General features: G+C 40.7%; 1 protein-coding gene across 1 annotated transcript in view; it reads right to left on the reverse strand.

Moving 5' to 3' along the window:
* LOC116335748 (guanine nucleotide exchange factor VAV3) overlaps window positions 1-18258 on the reverse strand; it is a 91390-nt gene that overhangs the window by 20781 nt on the left and 52351 nt on the right. The window contains exons 15-19 of the mRNA XM_031759500.2: window positions 12610-12719; window positions 6453-6554; window positions 3908-3999; window positions 1959-1981; window positions 1190-1208 (exon numbers count right to left, since the gene is read on the reverse strand). Coding sequence (XP_031615360.1) covers window positions 1190-1208; window positions 1959-1981; window positions 3908-3999; window positions 6453-6554; window positions 12610-12719 — 346 coding nt within the window. The remainder of the gene's footprint in view (window positions 1-1189; window positions 1209-1958; window positions 1982-3907; window positions 4000-6452; window positions 6555-12609; window positions 12720-18258) is intronic.

Raw genomic sequence — 18258 nt, forward strand, 5'->3', positions numbered from 1 at the left:
TCGGGACGCTAAAGGAACAAGATGTGAATGACAGTCAGAAATACAATTACACTGAAAGTACAAACGATGCTGGGTTTAAACGTTGATGGAAACATTGGTGAAGATGCAAGAACATTTTCTGCCTTTACGCGTCTTAATCCAGCATGTAGCCTAATAGTTCACATTTTCAGCATGTTTTATTTGAAGCCCGACGGGTTATCTTTTATTTTTAGTGTGGTGTGATGATTGCACGGTTACAAAGTATCCTATTCATCTTGTTTTGATAGATAGCTACTTTGTAAAATCACCCCTCCTCTGATTGGTTAGAGAACATTTACGGGTCAATAACATCTGTTTTCCAGCTACGTTCTGCACAGTTATGTGGTGGACTGGGATGAATATGTTACTTCTGGTGCTCAGATGACTCTGTGTTACCTTATTGAGAAAACAAGTTGTTGTGTCCGGACTCACAGGAACTGAAGTGGCATGGTCATTTTACTCTTACTTGATCTTAGTAAAAGCTGATAACTTGTGTGGTGCTAAAAATAATATTGGGAAAATGCTATTATACTGTGTTATCTGGATATTCTGTGGAATAGCATTTTTTTATTTTAATTTTAACTGATCCTGTTTATGTTGTCTGTTCTCTTTTTATCCTCTCTTCAATCTGGTGTCTTTTCACCAAAAAAGTATCTGACATTGGTTTTGTCACTTCCACATGTACCTTCAAATAGATGAAAATGCAACACATTTGTTTTTGTTCTTGGTTTTGTTTTCACAATGCAAAAGTTTGTCTTTCAGGCATTTTTTGTTTTTCCTTGTTTTTGTTCTCTCTTGTACTTTTTCGCCTAATCCATTAATAGGTTTGCTGGAAAAATATCTTCACATCAGTACAAAAGTTTAAAAGATTGTTTTGTGCAGTCCTAAAAGTCTGCGTTTAAAGGGTGTTTTTAAGTTCATCATAGTGTTGACATAGTTTGACAACGATAGCTTGACTGTTGTGACACCCATCAAGTGAAACATTAGTAAACAACAGCGTTCTGTGCAAACGCTACTCTTGTACAGCCTATACAGCCTACAGTATACAGCAGCCTGACAGACAGTATTAGTGCATCTCAATAGCTGTCTAAGATGAATAATTCCCCTCCTGAGTAAGGACAGATGGCATATGCGAGGTAGTGGGATGTTGGGAGATGTGAAAATGTCTTACCTGGATCTCGATCTTTGCCCTGTAAACATACAGAAACATAGTTAGACTTACAGGGACGGACTAACAACATTTTTTTTTTGTATTCATTAAATGCATTTTGGGTCAAAGTTCATCAATTTCTCCATCTCAAGCACCTAAACAAGCAACCTGCATCATTTTGTACACGCTTCAAAAATGAATCAGTTATGAGACTTACTACTTTACACATTAAGTGTAAAGTTTCAATTGAATCTGGCCTGCTAACCCCCACATACAGACCTTATATGGTTAGACTGGCATAGGCTCATGTGTCATGACCCCAGGAGCAAGTTTTAAAGTTGCAGAAATAATTAAGCCTGTGCTTAAGAGCATTTCTGAATCATTTCCAGCAAGTACACTGACGCCAGAAATAAACAATAAACTTCAAAAGTGCACAAAACTCTTACCCACAAAGTACAGTTTCAGCCACAGCCACAGTTGCTGTCATACTACTAAAGTAAAGTGCTGCAAGCACAGTTTAATTTCCTGCTTGGGGTTACTTGTAAGCATTGTAGCAGTAAAGTGCAAAACAGTTTCAGAAGCAGCACACACAACTCGAAAAAAAAATCTCCCCAAACATTCTAGTTTCTGGCATCAGGCAGGGCTGCAACAACTAAAGTCAATTGGAGTCTCCTTGGCAAATAGCTGCAGGAGAGAGCAGTGTTCAAAGTGCAGTAAAGCTTTGGAGAGGAGACAAACAGCAGACACAGACAGACGCACACACGTATACACACACATAGCAGAAGCTCACCTGAGTTCTGACGGAGCCGGAATCTGAAAGAAGTTTGAGAACAGGCATAGTGAATGACGGGTTAGCGGGTGCACGCAAACACTTGCACACACTCATCGGTACAAGGCAACACTCCCTCATTAGTGGAGAAGGCGGACGCTCATGTCTGACCGCGGTTCACTTTGTTTTGCTGCGCTGCCACTACCTGACAGCCAGGATAAAGGAGGTAACGAAGCAGGGGGTGGGGAGGGAGGGAGCTAGCAAGGAGGTGGGGTGTGGTGGGTGGGGGTAGACCTGTGGGTTTTGCTCCACCAGTTTCTTTCATTGGCTCCCTCTGGGATAGGTTACACCCCTCTGTGCATGCACACAACCGCATGCCTGTGCACACACACAAACACACTCTGGTACCTGTGCAAACAGAACAATTGCATACCTCCACAGGCACGCGGCCTAACAGGCAGAGAGCCACAAATATACGCTCTGTACCTAAAGCACCTGTGCACATGCAAGCAGGGTTTACACATACGCACGCCTCCCTCGGCAGGCCAATTGTTCCTAAAGTGAACTATAACCTGTTATGCAAAATCACAGCGAGTGAGCTGATAACAGAGACAAATGCGGGTAAACAATGGCTTATCTCTCTCCCTCTTGCACGCACAGACACATACACTCAGGCAGCACAAAAACACACGTTCGTTCACTGTGATTGCATGTTTGCACACGTAGCAAAACCTCTGGTGTATTGATATAAATAAATAAATAGATTAAAGAGCTCGAGCCAAAAGGGTATAAGAAGAAGTGGACCACTTCTTCTTATAGTTATCCTCTGCAAGGAAAGTTCCACATCTCTTACAATATTATTATTTAAGTGTGCTATGAAATGCTGGTCCACAGCCCTGCATATATTCCCTGCACCGGCAGAGGTTGAATACTGTGTGGAGTAATGAGAGGGCGAATTCAAGCCAACATCCCAGGCACTGGTGTCGCCCCAATCTACTCAGGTACACAGTGTGCCCAGGTGGGCCTGGCAGTGGCGTTATTGCCTCTGCGACCTGATAGCATCGTGACAGATGCCAGGTCCAACAGGAGCTGGCAGCTTGCCACGGGGAATACAAACACACCCTCATGCAATTGCAACAGGCTGTATCAGCGGTACAGTGTGTGCAGGCTGTAAAAGTTCCTTGTAAAAATATTGTGCAGAGTTTTTGTCGTGCGCTCTCCAAACCTGAAAAAGAAAACTTACACAAAGTGATTTTAGTTTTTCGCCCCTTCGCGCTCACTTTGAGACAAACACACACGCATAGACACGCACGCACTCACGCACGCACGCAAAGGACAACATGTTGGGTTTCTGAAGGCCTTTGTTTGATTCCACATGTCTGAAGTTTTCCCTCCATGTCTCTCAGAGCTGTCAGCGCTTCTGCACAGGGAGCTGAGTGACAGATACACAACAGGGGCATAATAACAAAGTCAGGAGTTTCTTAAACTCCTCAGTAAAACTACTATTAGGCTTGGGGAATATGTGCAATGACACACAGTGACATTGCCTTTAAGGTGCTCTGAAGTGTCAAAACCACCCAGGGAAGCGAGGCAGCTTCAGAATGAGCGTCTGCAGTAGCGATCGAATACGTGGATGACCTTGGTGCAGAGGCGCAAGGACACGTGTAAAGTAACAAACCCCCTGTCCTGTTTAGAATGCCACAGTGCAGCGCTGTTTTGTTTTTTTCAAATCGGACCGCAACAAATCCCGCCCATGCCCATAAGTTGTCACAAGACACTCGTACATCAGGTTTTATGCGCCACTTTGCGTCATCTGTCATCGTGTTAATGCGGCCATAAAGGTGCAGTTCTATTCGTGCAATTAGATTTACTGTCTCCTCTTAAAAACATTTCACTCGGTGACGTGCAGCTGTGAGTCGTGTGGTGCAGAAGTTTTGCAGACTCGATCTGAGGTCGTGCAATAAACTTACCTGTTTTTCCGCAGCACCCGAAACGGCCCAGGCATTCTTTATGTGCACCTAGACCACACTTGGAGCACAAGTAGCCCTGGTAAAAGACGCCCCTGCAGACACAGGAAAGTTCATCATAAGAATACATGGCAGTCACAAACAGGGGCAGTAATGCCTGTGGAGGAGCAAAATAATCGGAGCTGCGTGTTTACAGGCGCTCAAAGGATTCAGTGTCATGTGGAAAAGTTTGCTGCCTTTTTTTCTGTCAGTTTGTATAGTTTGCAAAGCGACCTGTGCAAATAATTTATACTGACTGACGCTGCAGCGCTGCCTTTCCATTTCATTTAGGGGTGCTGTGAAGTTTGACATTTATGGCAGCTTGATAGTGTAACCCTGAGGACTGTGGCGACCACCTTACTTCCATTTGCACCGACATGACTGTGACATTTGGGGTGTTGAGTGAAATGCCTCATAAACAATTGGGGGGTAGTTGCCAGTTTAGTTGAAGGGCAGATTGTTTCAAATTTGTTACAATTACTAACTCCTTCCTCACCTATTTTAAGCATCTATGGATTGAGGATGCCAATTGCTCAGCAGATGGCTAAGCCACCAGAGGGACGTCGAGATATACAGATAAAACAGTCGCTAATACTTCCATGAATCTTTGTGTGTGGTCACATGGTTGATCTGACACGAAGCATTAACAGTAGACAAGGCCTTGAATGTAAATGTTGCTACAAAGAAGCTACTACGCTCTATGATACTGTCACCAATTCAGCATTCAGCCAACCACGATCACGGTCTCCTCGTGACCATTTTAGACGTAAAATATCATTTTATCTTTTTACAAGTTCCTAAAACATGGTGTAGAATTTTCATGACCACCCTGACCTTTGACCTTTAATCATTAAAATCAAGTGTGTTTATCCTTGAGCTTGAGTCCAAGCTAACGTTTTTCACTGTGTTTCTGCTGCACACTGTTAATGGGAATGGGACGCAAGGACAACTCTAAAAAACATAATGAGATGAAAGCAAAGACTTATTTTCTTATTTGGAGAACGAAGCAGGAAAGCAAATGTAACCTCTTAAGCCCTCCTTCTACCTGAAGAAACATCAGCGACAAGTCTAAGACTAAAATAAACAACCTTGAGCTCTGCGAGTGACAAACATTTAAATTAAATTCTGAAATACAATAAGCCTTCTTATCCTCATCACTAGACCAAAGAGAAATTTAAAAGCAACTTTGTATTTGGAGAGCAAATAAGAGCAACTCAGCAAACACCAACATTATTTCAACTCTTTTAACACCAAACCCACTTGAATCAAACTAGTGTTTGGTGGCCTTTTCACTAAAGGTGACAGCCTTTGACAAATGGTGGCGGGCTACAATAATAACAGGTAGACCATGGTCCCAGTACAGGGACATCTGAGCTGTAAAGCATTAAAACACGAGGAGAACACGCTTTGTCTGTCACAGAAAGAAGCCAGAGTGTTACAATAGCTCCCCTGCTCTCACATTAACCTACAGATAAAATTGATGCAAGGTTAAATTCACAGTCATCTTTAGGCAGCAGAAGAGAAATACTGTCGATCCAAAAATGGACTTTCTTACATCAAAATTTTGTTTCGGCCCTGAGAATTTCTGCCAAATAATCTCTGTATCTCTTCCACAGGCAGAGACAGAATGCAAATGAGCATGTGCAGAGTAAGTGTAATCACTCTGGCTTGTTTCTGCTTTGAGGAATTTGGTGTGTTACAATTACCCACACTCTCCCCTACACAAGGTAAAGTAGAGCCAAGTCTTGTTTAAGAAATACTTTAAAGTTTTAGAAAATAATCTTACAGTCACAGGATAAACGTGACTTCTCAGTGACTCCATTCAAATGCACACATACAGCTACAGATAAATGAAGAGCTCTGGAACAATAGCCGTAACACAATAGTCTAAAGGAAGAATAACTATTAAAGGAAAAATTTGAGGTATGATAAAGGATGCAGTCCAGCGTCCTAAGAAAGAAAAGATACACTTCAGACATTTTTATTATTCTGTTGGTGAATCTGCTGCATGGTTCTGTATATTCACACTGCAATAATCTTGTCCCCGTTCCCCATCCATTGCCTTGAAGAAGTGCTGAAGTGTGACAGACATTTTTCTTCACCGTCTGTGGAAGGTGAGACCACTCAGTCGTTCCACTGTGAGAGAGACCATGAGCCACAGTCCTTTGGGTGCCGATACCATTCAGTGAATTCAAAAGGAACTTTGTGTAGCCAAGGCACATGTGCAGAGAAGAAGAGGGGCAAAGGCAAAGTGACGAATAGATTGTTAGGGTACACTGGAGAGGAACAGGAAGAGCTGAGGTCTTTCAAAGGAGTCCTGACAGTTGTCTGAAGGGAAAGGGTCCACAGCGCCTCAGTCTTTATGTCTGCCAATAGCCTCAAAGCAGATTTTGTTCTGCTTGTACAGTGTGTGTGTGTGTGTGTGTGTGTGTGTGTGTGTGTGTGTGTGTGTGTGTGTGTGTGTGTGTGTGTGTACACACGTGTGTTTGTGGGATAAGCAGTTTCTTACCTAAGCAGCATGTGGCAAGAATTGCAGGAGGTGATTCTTTCAAAGGTGTGCATACGAAATTCATGGTGGTTGTTGGTCGCATTCTCTGGCCGAATGTTGGATCTAAAAAAGATACAATGCAGGATAAACTGACCATTCTTACTAACAAATTACAGAAATGAGATGGCATCACTGGTTTTCATCATACATTGAACTGAAACTTACTTCAGAATTCATATTAACAACCTCATCTTCACCCCCTCATACGTGGAGTCCCCCAAGGCTCAATCCTTAAACCCATTCTGTTTTCTTCATAAATGTTACCCTGGGTCAGGACTAACATGTATAAAGGCTGATAGTGTTCAATTATGTGTTTTTTTTTCTATCTTGGTATGTTTTTACTGTATTGGCAGTGTGTTTGGGATCATTGCTATGCTGGGAGACCTGTAGAGGGTCTACAGATGGTATTGTATTTTATTGGTGGATCAAAATCTGACACTACTGCGTTCATAATTCCATCAATTTTGAAAGACTTCCAACGCCACTGCCTGAAATGCAGCCTCAACCCATGTCAGAGCATCCACTGGATTGCTGTAGACACTCACTATTGTACCTCACTACTGACCTCCTCGATATATTCAATAATTTTAACCAAAGTTTCAAATTAAGACCTTTTGCAAAAATTTTCAGTCATGTTCTTATCAAATTTGGCCTGGTGCAGCATACTTCAGTTTTTTCCACATTTCTAAACATTATTTATATGTTTCTTTAGATACTGTTTGCTACTGAAGTGGAAGACCTAAAAAACTCTGAGTTTGTTAGGTCTATCTCTACTTTTTTGTTCTCCACTTGTCTAATTTCCTCAACGTTTTTGAGGATACACTGCACACCATGCAGAGATGCCAAGTCTTTGGCTAACAGCTCTTTGGGAATTAGCTTGTTGTTACAAAATTACCGTTTTATGCCTGTCAAACTGTGTAATCTTGGGTATTTTGCATAGATTCAACAAAAAAATGGGAACAAGTTACGTGTAGGATGCTAGTTACAAAGTGCTAAAGATACCATTTAAAATTGATTCTTTGCTGAGGTGTCTGTTATGTGTAGACACAACACTGGTTCTGTGTTAAGTGGCTTAACAACCAAAAAACATTCCTCTGAAAATGGTACAAGGTACAAGGACTGGAATGACAATTTAAAAAAAATAAAATAAGGAAGTGCGACTCCATGGAATCAAAAAAGAGGGGTAGCTCAAGACTTTTGCACAGTACTGTACGACAAACTTTTGTTTTAAACCTACAAGTTTTGGATGTAGCTGATTAGCAAAGATCAAACTATAATATACAATGACCACTCTTCAGTCAATTACTGAATGAAAATTAATTCTTGCTTGCTCCCCTATTTGTTACACTTTCCAATCAGCTGCGCTCTTTGATGAAAATGTCAATTTCAAAGAACAAAAAAGTACATTTTTTCCCCCACTTATAATTGCAGCCAACAAACTCCTCCATGACTACAGCAACATTTCCCTGACACGCTTCTTTGAAGTGGGAAGGAGAAAATTGCAAGCACACAGCCAAGGTCTACTAGGAGTGAACACAAGAGGTGTTCTCGGCCCCTTGGGACATGGTTGCATGGGTGGGAATATGGAGGAAAGCAAAAAGGAAACAAGAAAAGAAAGACATGTCTCAGCTTTGTCCGTATATTTATGTTCCAGAGGTCATTTCTTTGTTTTCGGTATTAGTGTTTACATAAGAATTTAGGTTGTTATGTTCAAGTGCTTCATCTCAGACTGAGGTAATGGGCTACGACATGCTCAGTGGAAAACAAGACAAACAGGGCTGAGACAGAATAAAAGAGCAGAAAGGAGAATTTCAGTGTTGTCTTCTCATCTGTACCCGGATCAACCAAGACATCAGCTTTGAGGTCAACACTGTCACTGGCTAGAAATTGTGTACCACAAGAAGGGGGTCTGCTTGAAAAATACAAAATTTAAAATATATGAAATTTGTAACTGTGTCATTGTAAAAACATTTGCACAGCTTCATTGTGTCTTCGATTTGAAGCTTGTAAAGCTATCCAGTGCAACATTGTGCAGCGTAAACCTGCCTTGAAAGGGAGCCTCGATTTTAAAGACTTATAAACTCACAGTATGACTTCATTTGAATTTATCTTCAAGGATAGAGCCCTTACTGTGTGCTGTTCAAGCAAAGGCTTATGTTGAATTTTCATTTCCTTGCTTTCGGTACGTACACAGTCTGACCACCTCTACCCCTCGTGGCTGCTAAATCTTAGTCAGGCAGTAAATTCTGGGTGGTTTGGAAATAAAGGAAGCGAGTGAGAAAACAACTGTTCACAGATCATCTATTAAGTATCACCGTGGGAGCGCGTCGCTGTTTGGCAACGCCTCTCAAGTCTCATAGCTCGTTAGCTGAGCCCCAAAAATTAATCAACCAAAGCTCCAGTTTTCTCGGTTTCACATCACACAACACTTCATGTTTTTGATCCTCACTTCCTGGAGCCTTCTTGAAGATGTTATTTCACAGATTTTGTCCTATTGTTCTCATTTTTTTTTCATTTTTATGTTTTAATTGAGGCAGAGCCTGCATGAGAAGCAGAGTGTTGTCAACTCACTGCTGCTACAGAGAAATGTAACAACAAACTAATACAATAACAGCTGCCCTATCCCATCGATCTATAGGAAAATGTAATAATCCACACATTTAATGACACTAATGTTTACTTAATGATAATAAAACTGATACTGCTTCTGTATGAAGGGCCAAGAGTGCCAAAATGAATTAAATTTAAAAAAAAAAAAAATCAAAAATCTGTCAATAATTAATTAGAGATAAATAAATATATAATTAACTATTTAGATGTTTTGATGCATGCTCAGTTATCCAGATAAGTAATTCCCAAAAGGTGATTTACACCTACAGACCAGTGGACACTCTTTCAGTGATAAGGATGTACACATCCTGGACAGGGAGGAACGCTGGTCTGAGCGTGGAGTCAACGAGGCCATTTACATGAAAAGGGAAAGACCATCTCTGAATCGAGGAGGGGGCCTCAGGGTACATCTTTCACCATCCTACAATGCTGTGATTGCAGCCATTCCCCAACTCTCTGTGAATGGGACTCATGGCCATTGATCAGTGGTCTTTGATCAGTGGTCATGACGTGTTTGAGGGGAGTTATTATTTCACGTCACTACGAGCATTCGGTAACACATGAAAGGAAATCCTGTTCGTGTATTAATCACCAGAGCATGTCGCACAAAAAGAGATAAAAGAGGCAAAACCATGTGCCATAGTCAGGAGTTAACATGGGCAGGATTTTTTCTGTTTGTTTGTTTTATTGGCACAACACTGGAACGACTGAGGTGTCCATAAGTTGTTGGCATCTGCCCTACAGAGGAGAAAGTCTGTACTTTTGTCATCTCTGCTACTATTAATTACTATATTAATTAATTAATGACATATTTAATTAATAATTTAATTATATATTTAGTTAATCAATTGTGGCACTTGTGGCCCTCCATACTTCTGAGGGGGTGTTTGACTTTTACACTTTAAAGCCACTTTCAGCTGCTCACTTATTCACAAGGGGTCACCACAGCAGGTAGCGCCGCATGTCTGATTTGGCAGATAAACAATCACATAAAGTCAGCACCACCAACACTGATCAAATACTTCGTATATTTATGTAATATATTTACACATCCGTCAGTTTACTCAGCTGGAGGAAAACCAGTGAAAACAGCTGTATAATCTCCTCTGTGGCTCTGCAGATGTCATATTCATTTCATCAGTGTTGGTGCCCAAAACTTCACTAAATATAACCCTGTACTGCATTGTAATACACTTCCCTGTCTAAGCCTCTGCCGTCAGTGTTTTTCTTTCTCCGTTTTGAAAGAGGGATTCCGGTGCACCTCTTGACGAATAAAATTACTATAATCCTGATTAACAGAATCACAGCTTTATTTCATGTTTGAGTCCCGTGCTGTCACACTGTGCATTATCATTGTGCAGGACCTGCAGGTTTTACATTGTAAGGCACTGGGTAGGCCCTTTTAGCATCATTTTTTAGCGTGCAGGGACTCCAACAGAGTTCATCTGGAGTCCCAAAGGCAACAAAAAAAGGAAAAGTCAGATACAACAGTAAAGGTCAAGTGATACCAAGAAGGTTTCTGCAGGATTTTTCTATTCTATTCTTTCACACAATGAAAATCGGCCCTAAAAAGGCACATCACTGTGCAGGGGTCCTGCTTGTGTTTAAGTATGCTGAGACAGGGTTCTTGGCCAAGAGTCAGTTTGTGAAGTTGTCACTGTAGATTGTCATCATACTTAGGTGACAGACATGCCACAATATATAACAATAACTACCTGTCTTCACCAGCTCCTCTCCTATATGCAGTCCCCCATCTACCTAACAGCAGTGGCACCGCCGATGATCAAAACAATCACAACAACCTCAGTGATTTAAAAAAAATTAGAACAGATTGGAATAATAATTGGAATAATTACAGATTTTAACTTTTACTCCATCTCAGCAGAGGTGGGAAGTAACAAAGTACAAGTACTTCATTACTGTACTTCAGGAGGATTGTCAGGTGTCTGTACTTTTACTTTCACTCCCTACATTTTGAAACAAATATCTGTACTTCTACTCCTTACATTTTCAAAACGGGCTCGTTACTTTTGGTGTGACACTGGGGGGAGTTATTATTAAACGGATTTGAGCCTAAACTGTTTGTGTATGAATCACTAGATTTACTCATTTTCCTCTTTAGAGATAAAGACATGCTCTACAAAGTACACAACAGAAAATAGAGCTATTTTTGACTCTCTTTCCTTTTCTCTGCTCATTTTCTACTTAACTGATTCAAGCCGAGTACATTTATTAGAATTGAAATTTATCTACTAATATCATTTATTATTACATCAATATACCACAAGGTTCAGTTAGCTTTGCACAGAAGCATCAGGTATAAATGTCCTCCAAAGAGCTACTTTTTACTTTCTTACTTTGAGTACAGAGAAAATACTCAAAGTTTTCACTTTTACTTGAGTAAACAAGTTGAATCAGCACTTCAAATTTTAGTGGAGTATTTTCCAATAGTAGCATCTGTACTTCTACTTAAGTACAGAATATCTGTACTTTCGGCACCTCTGCATCTGATATTCTTGTGTCGGGACCGAATCACATCTTCTACTAACAATCTTGGTATTATCGTTTAACAGCATTTGAATTTTAAACAACATCTCTGAATTCATCCAGTCCTGTATCTTACATCTGAGAAACTTTGCAAAAAATCTGAATCAGCCAATTGGAGATTTTATTACACCCACTTTAAAGTCTGAATCACGAAATACTGTAAATGTCATAAAATTCTTTGTTTTTTAAATCTCAACTATTATTTAACCTTCTGACAAATGTAAAAGAAAAAAAAATTAAATATTAATTTGCACATGTGGGTTTTAATTGTAAGTTTTAATAATTTTTGCTACATCTGACACTTTGTGCAATTTATTATTTTAAATGTATTGTTCAATTTTTACACTAATGATGCAGAGGTCTACATACAGATTACTGTAACTCTTGTTTCACATGAGCTTCACAGTCCTCCCTAACCATCTTCACTTAGACTGAAGTATGCAGCAGCTAGTGTGCTGGTGTGGCTGTAGTTCAATGATTATAATGAAATATGAAAGTAACTGTGTGTACTGTGTGATGGGATAAGACTCCATATAAAAATAAAGTCTGGTTCTTCATGTAATAAAACACTGCCCTTCCTAGTATATTATCTAATTGTGAGTCAGAGAATACAGCTGGTTGCGTCTTCTTTCTTGGCTCTAAAGTGAAGCACTAGTTTGACTTTCTTGGAACCAGTTTGTCACTTTGGGTAAATATGAATGCATTTCAGGGTGAAGGGTGGTTGATGCGGTTGACACCTGATGTTTTAATGAAACGTATCCAAGTTAAGCTTTCTGCGTATAAAGTTTCGTGTTAGCGCACACTATCATCTGTTCATCTTTGTGTCACGGTGTCAAGTTCCTCATAAATGGAGATGGAGACAAAGTTCCTCATAAATCAAGTTGCCTAACTTGAATAACAGGACTAGAAGCGCTCGGCATTTTGATGTGGTGACACTCTTGTGACGCAGTTGCTCACTTACATGGCCATGCCGAACTGTTCCAACCACTTCTTTTTCAGGTCTTTGGTCTTGAAAAAGAATTCAAAGCCGCTCTGGCCCTGGTTATGAGTGAGGTAGAATCCGTAGGACCACTGCAACAGAGAAGAAGAAAAACACTTGACTCACAAGGTGCAACAATGCCAAATAAAAAAAGGAGGGTTTCGGAGAAAGACAAACAGAGCGGGAGGGAGCCGAACGAGACAGGATGCAGGGAGACAGATGGAGACAAAGAGATGCAAAATGAAAGAGGGATGCCTCAGGGAGAGCAAACAGAAAGGCTGAAGGGTTGGAGGGCGGAAGAAATGACAGAAAGAGACAAAACATCGAGGCAGAGCGTGAAGGAGAAAATGAGTGTGAGGTGGCTGTGCCATATAACTGCTAGGCATCAGACTGCATGCACAGACCCAAGTAGTGAGTGGGCCTGTAATCTGTTACCATTATCCACTTCAAAGGCTAAATATTAGTCCATTAGCCTCTGTGTCAACACAGGCATCTGTTTTTTTTTTTAGACAACATTACAAGACAGATGCTCGAGAGATGCACTTTTTATGACTCGCAGTTGTGGTTTTGAACTTGTAGCACTCAGCTCTGAAGGCTAAAAACAAGCCAAACTCACAGCGCTGTCAGTGTAGCACAGCAGCTCATCTTCTCTATTGAATGAAAAGAGAAAAGGAAAGCAGCGCTCTACAGAAGCATTCCCAGTGGACACCAAAACTTGCACTCAGCAAAGATATCATCTAGCTACCAATTTGTAAAGAGAAGCAGGAGGTGCTTGTCTGTCTTTCTGTCAGTTCCTATGCTTTTGCTTGGCATTCAAAAGGATTACACACCAAGGCTGATAATGTCAAGTATTTCTTTGTGGATCTTCCCAAAATATCAATTATTTTGACCCATGCTTATATCTTTGTCATGTGAATCAATGTCGAGACTGAACTGTGGTATTTCAGTAAGATTATAAAATGCTAGAGACCAACTGGTGGTAGAGTTCTGACCCATGAGTACTCAGAAGTCATTGCTACATTAATACATGAGTAGATCTACTCGATACTCATGAAACATATTCAAAATTCACTTTTTATTTTTTCCCCCGTACTCCCCGAAACACTCCATTAAAGACAGGAACACCTACGATAGTTAGCAAAGTGCCAGCTACAACACACTGACTTATAATTAAACATGTAATAGGCAATTTTTTTGCAACACAACACCAATATACTGTAGTATTTGACAGTGTTTTGTTTATATAAAGCGCCTTGAGGCGACTGCTGTTGTGATTTGGCGCTTTATAAATAAAATTGAATTGAATTGAATTGAGTGTTTTGGGCATTTTTATGTGACAAAAAGGTGTAACACATGTTTATATTGCCTAATTGGCACAATGAGACAAGCCCAAACATGTCTGAGAGTGAGAGCTGCATGTCGGCCTCCCAACAATTTAGCATCTAGAAAGGGAGAAACTACAACAACCTTCTGTATTATCAAAAATGGCATAATTGCAAATTTCATTAAAAAACATCATGATACAATTTTGAGGGAATATTGTCCAACAGTAATGTTGACAGTAAAGCGGTAATCCTTCCTTACAACTAGTTGTTTACACACTCAGAAGATGCTAAGCGTCATTAGCGTCATTAGCATTAATTTTGAGACATAATCCAGCCTAATTTGAACTCTGTACTAGTTGTCGCTAAGAACTAAAGGAAATTTTTAGCTGCTACCTTTATAGGGTCGCCATTTGGGACAGTTATAATATGGATTTTTTTTTAAAACATTTTTCATTTGAAACACATGGCATTTGGGGCCAAATTTACCCTCAAACAATGACCTAAAAGACTAGTCTGGTATTAATGTAGCACTTTTGATTTAAGCTGAGCACTCAAGAAATTGTGGATACAAATCCAATCACAGAGCCTTTTTATGTGCTCTAAGATTCACACGTGTTGAATCTACTGGGAGCAATGCAGTTAGCCGTAGCCAGGGATCAAACGACTGACCCTTTAGTTAAGAGGCAACCCGTGCTGCCTCCTGAACCCCAGCTCCCCCTACTGATCGTGTTTTGTCCTGTCCCCCTTCCCACCCCCAACAGGTCACTGCAGATGGCCGCCCTCCCTGAGCCTGGTTTTGCTGGAGGTTTCTTCCTGTTAAAAGGGAGTTTTTCCTTCCCACTGTCGCCCACCGCTTGCTCACAGGGGGTGGTTAAATTGTTGGGGTTTTCTCTGTATTATCGATGGTCTGTACCTTACAATATAAAGCACCTTGAGGCGACAGTTGTTGTGAATGTTTGTCGGGAAGTGACGCCTTGCATGTAATTATTTGAGCTTTGATTATTTGCTACAAAACCGTAGGCTATAGCATGAGAAAGTTGGCTTCCACACAATGATGGTAATTTGGCAAAGTTTTCTTATTGTTGTTTGCATTTGGCTTATGAGTTAAAGGAGTTTAAGACTCTTTTACCTCCAGATGACTTGCACATAAATGCCGCTGATTTGATGGAGGTTCTTATTGCCGCTTCCCTCAGACACCACTGTCATCTCCATCATCTCGAACATAAATATGTAATCAAACAAACTGCTTTATATCCATCAAGTCAGAGGTGAATGACGCAGAGTTGGCTGTAAGTTTCATAAAATATAACCATATAAACCCATATGGGTCTAAGCTTCCTAATGTCTGCTATTTACAGCATCATTATTACCCGAATCACTGTTTCTTGGAACGCCTTAGATATCATTCCTCATTATGATTGGCAATATTTCCCCCACTTGGCATTTAGTATTCACCGTGTGTATGTGTGTAGTCAGGCCCAAAGCGAGGTTTAATGATAACACCATCTGGGAGGAGGCAGACTGTTGTAGTCCGACACTGTGTCAGTGTGATCCTTGCAAATGAACAAGACAATGTAAAACATGTGCTGGAATGAGCGTGCACCAAATTATTTAAGAAAGATTCTTTGCAGCTGATTATTTCGTTGTTTATGTCGCGAGCTGGAAAGACTTTTTGCACAGAACCTATTTAAGCAGCACATTCAGGGACTCGCGGCAGAGACGGCAGCACCGGGGCAGAGAGGTTGCTGTTACAGGTGGTTATAAAATAGCTGTGAAGAAGCAAGTTGAGTCAATTTTGTGAACCCGCATTTAACTGATAAATTGTTATGGCGCCTCATTATGCAGAACTAGCGCTGTTAATTGGTTTGTCAGGAGTCCAACGCGGTTTCAGAGCTTTGCTGACTCAGTCATAAAGAGGCGATAATGGGCTCAACAGTGCAAGACTTGCCTCCATTATAGCTGACTGGTTGTTATATCAGATTGTTGTTTTGTTCTGTTTTGTTTTACAGCACAATAATAAGCAAGTTTTGTTATTATTTTATTACTTTTTCACGTCGTCTATTACAGCAGCAGAAAAGGCACAATGCAGAATGAAGTCGTGCTAGGACAGACTCGATGGCACGGAGCCCTGGGTGAAATTAAATGTCATCTAAAGCTCTTTTTAGCTGTTATAAAATCACTGTAACTCACAGCTTAAAGTGGGTTATTGCTTTCTGAAAGATGATAACACGCCATAAAATTAAAAGCTAAATGTTCAGGGCATATTTTCTTATTCAGTTAATGAAGCGGATCAGTGCAGCTTCAACGGGACTTAGTCACAATCATACTTTTCTGTCAGCTGTGATGTGTCAGGTCAAAGAAGTTATTTGACTGACATTTTCTTCCACAAGTCAGTCTTCAGCCTAATCAACCGGTTTTTTAAAGCGCTTAACACGCTTGTTTTTGTGCAGCTGTGAGGAATAAACCGTATGCGGCTGGTAGAGACATAAAATGCCAGCGTTGGTTCGTTTTTTGACAGCTCGATTGAATTGTGGCTAATGTTTCCGCGTGTCTGTGGTACAACATCACCACTGTGGCCTTGCCAAAAGTGGAATAGAGTTACTTCTTTTGGAACCAAAGAAACATAAAACAAAAAGAGTCTGAAAGGACTGAGAAATGCAAATGTCTTTCCTGAAAGTAGAAAAGCATGTACTTTGGCAGGTACATGCTAGCTGAATTCACCTGAGAGACTTATTCATGAGCAGTGGGGGGGGTGGCGTGCCTGGCCATGTTCTACAACATTATAAATTTCCTCATGTCTTTACATAATAAAATCTGAACACATCTTCTCAATATTGATCCACCATTGTGTTTACTGTGTTGCTGTATTCACTGTATTACTCCTGAGTGATTGGTATATGTGATGTGATGCATATGCACAGTTCTTCTACGTATTTGTTCACTTTCCCAGTTCCCTGACCTGATATTAAACTGCTTCTCAAATACCATTAAACACTGCTGGTGGTCATTCAACAGCCAGCTCTTTCTTACACTCAAAGCCTGTCAAACATAAGTAGACCTAACATCTAATAGTATTAATTAACATTATGTAGTATAGACTCCTGCGTACAAAGATTCTCAGTTACGCTGTAAAGGTTACTACCTGTGTTTTACTGAGACATGACAAATCCGAATGTCTGCAACAAAACAGCCCGGTGTTATTTTGGCTCGACAAAAACCTAATTTAAAATCACGTTTACCTCTTGTCCCTATTTATAACCACATTATAGTTCAAAGATTTAAGAAAAGAATGGCCGATGCCAAAGAAGCGCCTGGGTTTGAATCCACAGGCTGGAGCCTTTCTGTGTGAAGTTTGCACGTTCGCTCTGTGCCTTCATCCAACCCTGTTAATTCAATTTAATTCAACAGTTGCCTCAAGACACTTTATATTGCAATACAATAATCAGATGACCCCCTGTGAGCAGGTACTTGGTGACAATGGGAAGGAAAAACACCCTTTTAACAGGAAACAGTGCAAAGTTGTGCATGTGAGCATGCGGCTGCCTCGCTCTCTGCGTTAGCCCTGTGACAGAGTGGTGACCTGTCTAGTGTGCACCCTGTCTATTGCCCCGTGACAGCTAGACTAGGATCCAACATCAGCTCTTTATGGGCCCTTCAGTTTTCCACTCTGTGAAAGCTTTTCTTATTCAGATTTCTTGAAATCATTAGATCCACACTGCTTTACGAGCTGTAATGTCTGCACTTTGTGACTGTTTTGTGCCTGCAGCAGATGCCCATATAGATCCAGGTTCAGCTCATTGCTAGTGATTTGCCAATTCAATATTTGGATCAGATACTGGTTCAGTCCAGACTCACAAAGCTTGATACAGTCTCTGACACAAGGGGGCCGATCTATTCTTCAGTTCTATATTCTGTGTTTGCTAAGCAGCAATGCACCATTTGTTAGTGGGCGAGCTCACATAGCGAGGTAACATTAAAGGGTTCGTGGTTTGGAGGCATTTTCACACCTACAATACCAATGGTTCTCCTTCATATGTTTGCAGTAGTTTTTCATTTAAGCGCACGCTGTGGTCAAGCAAGTCGACAAGACTTGAGAGCTACAATGATTTCCCTATTGGCCTCTCCCTCTCTCTCTCTCTCTTGTTTTGTTTGGTGTAACACATGGGAAGCTTTTATTACACCTGCAGTAACATAACGTTTGTCATCAACTCGATTAATATCGATTCACTACACCTGTCTGCTGTCAGCTCCACTCCACACGTGACATGCCAGTGTGTGTGTGAACAGGTTCACTCACACTGACAGC

Source organism: Oreochromis aureus, linkage group 9, assembly GCF_013358895.1.
Source record: "Oreochromis aureus strain Israel breed Guangdong linkage group 9, ZZ_aureus, whole genome shotgun sequence".
Classification (NCBI taxonomy): domain Eukaryota; kingdom Metazoa; phylum Chordata; class Actinopteri; order Cichliformes; family Cichlidae; genus Oreochromis; species Oreochromis aureus.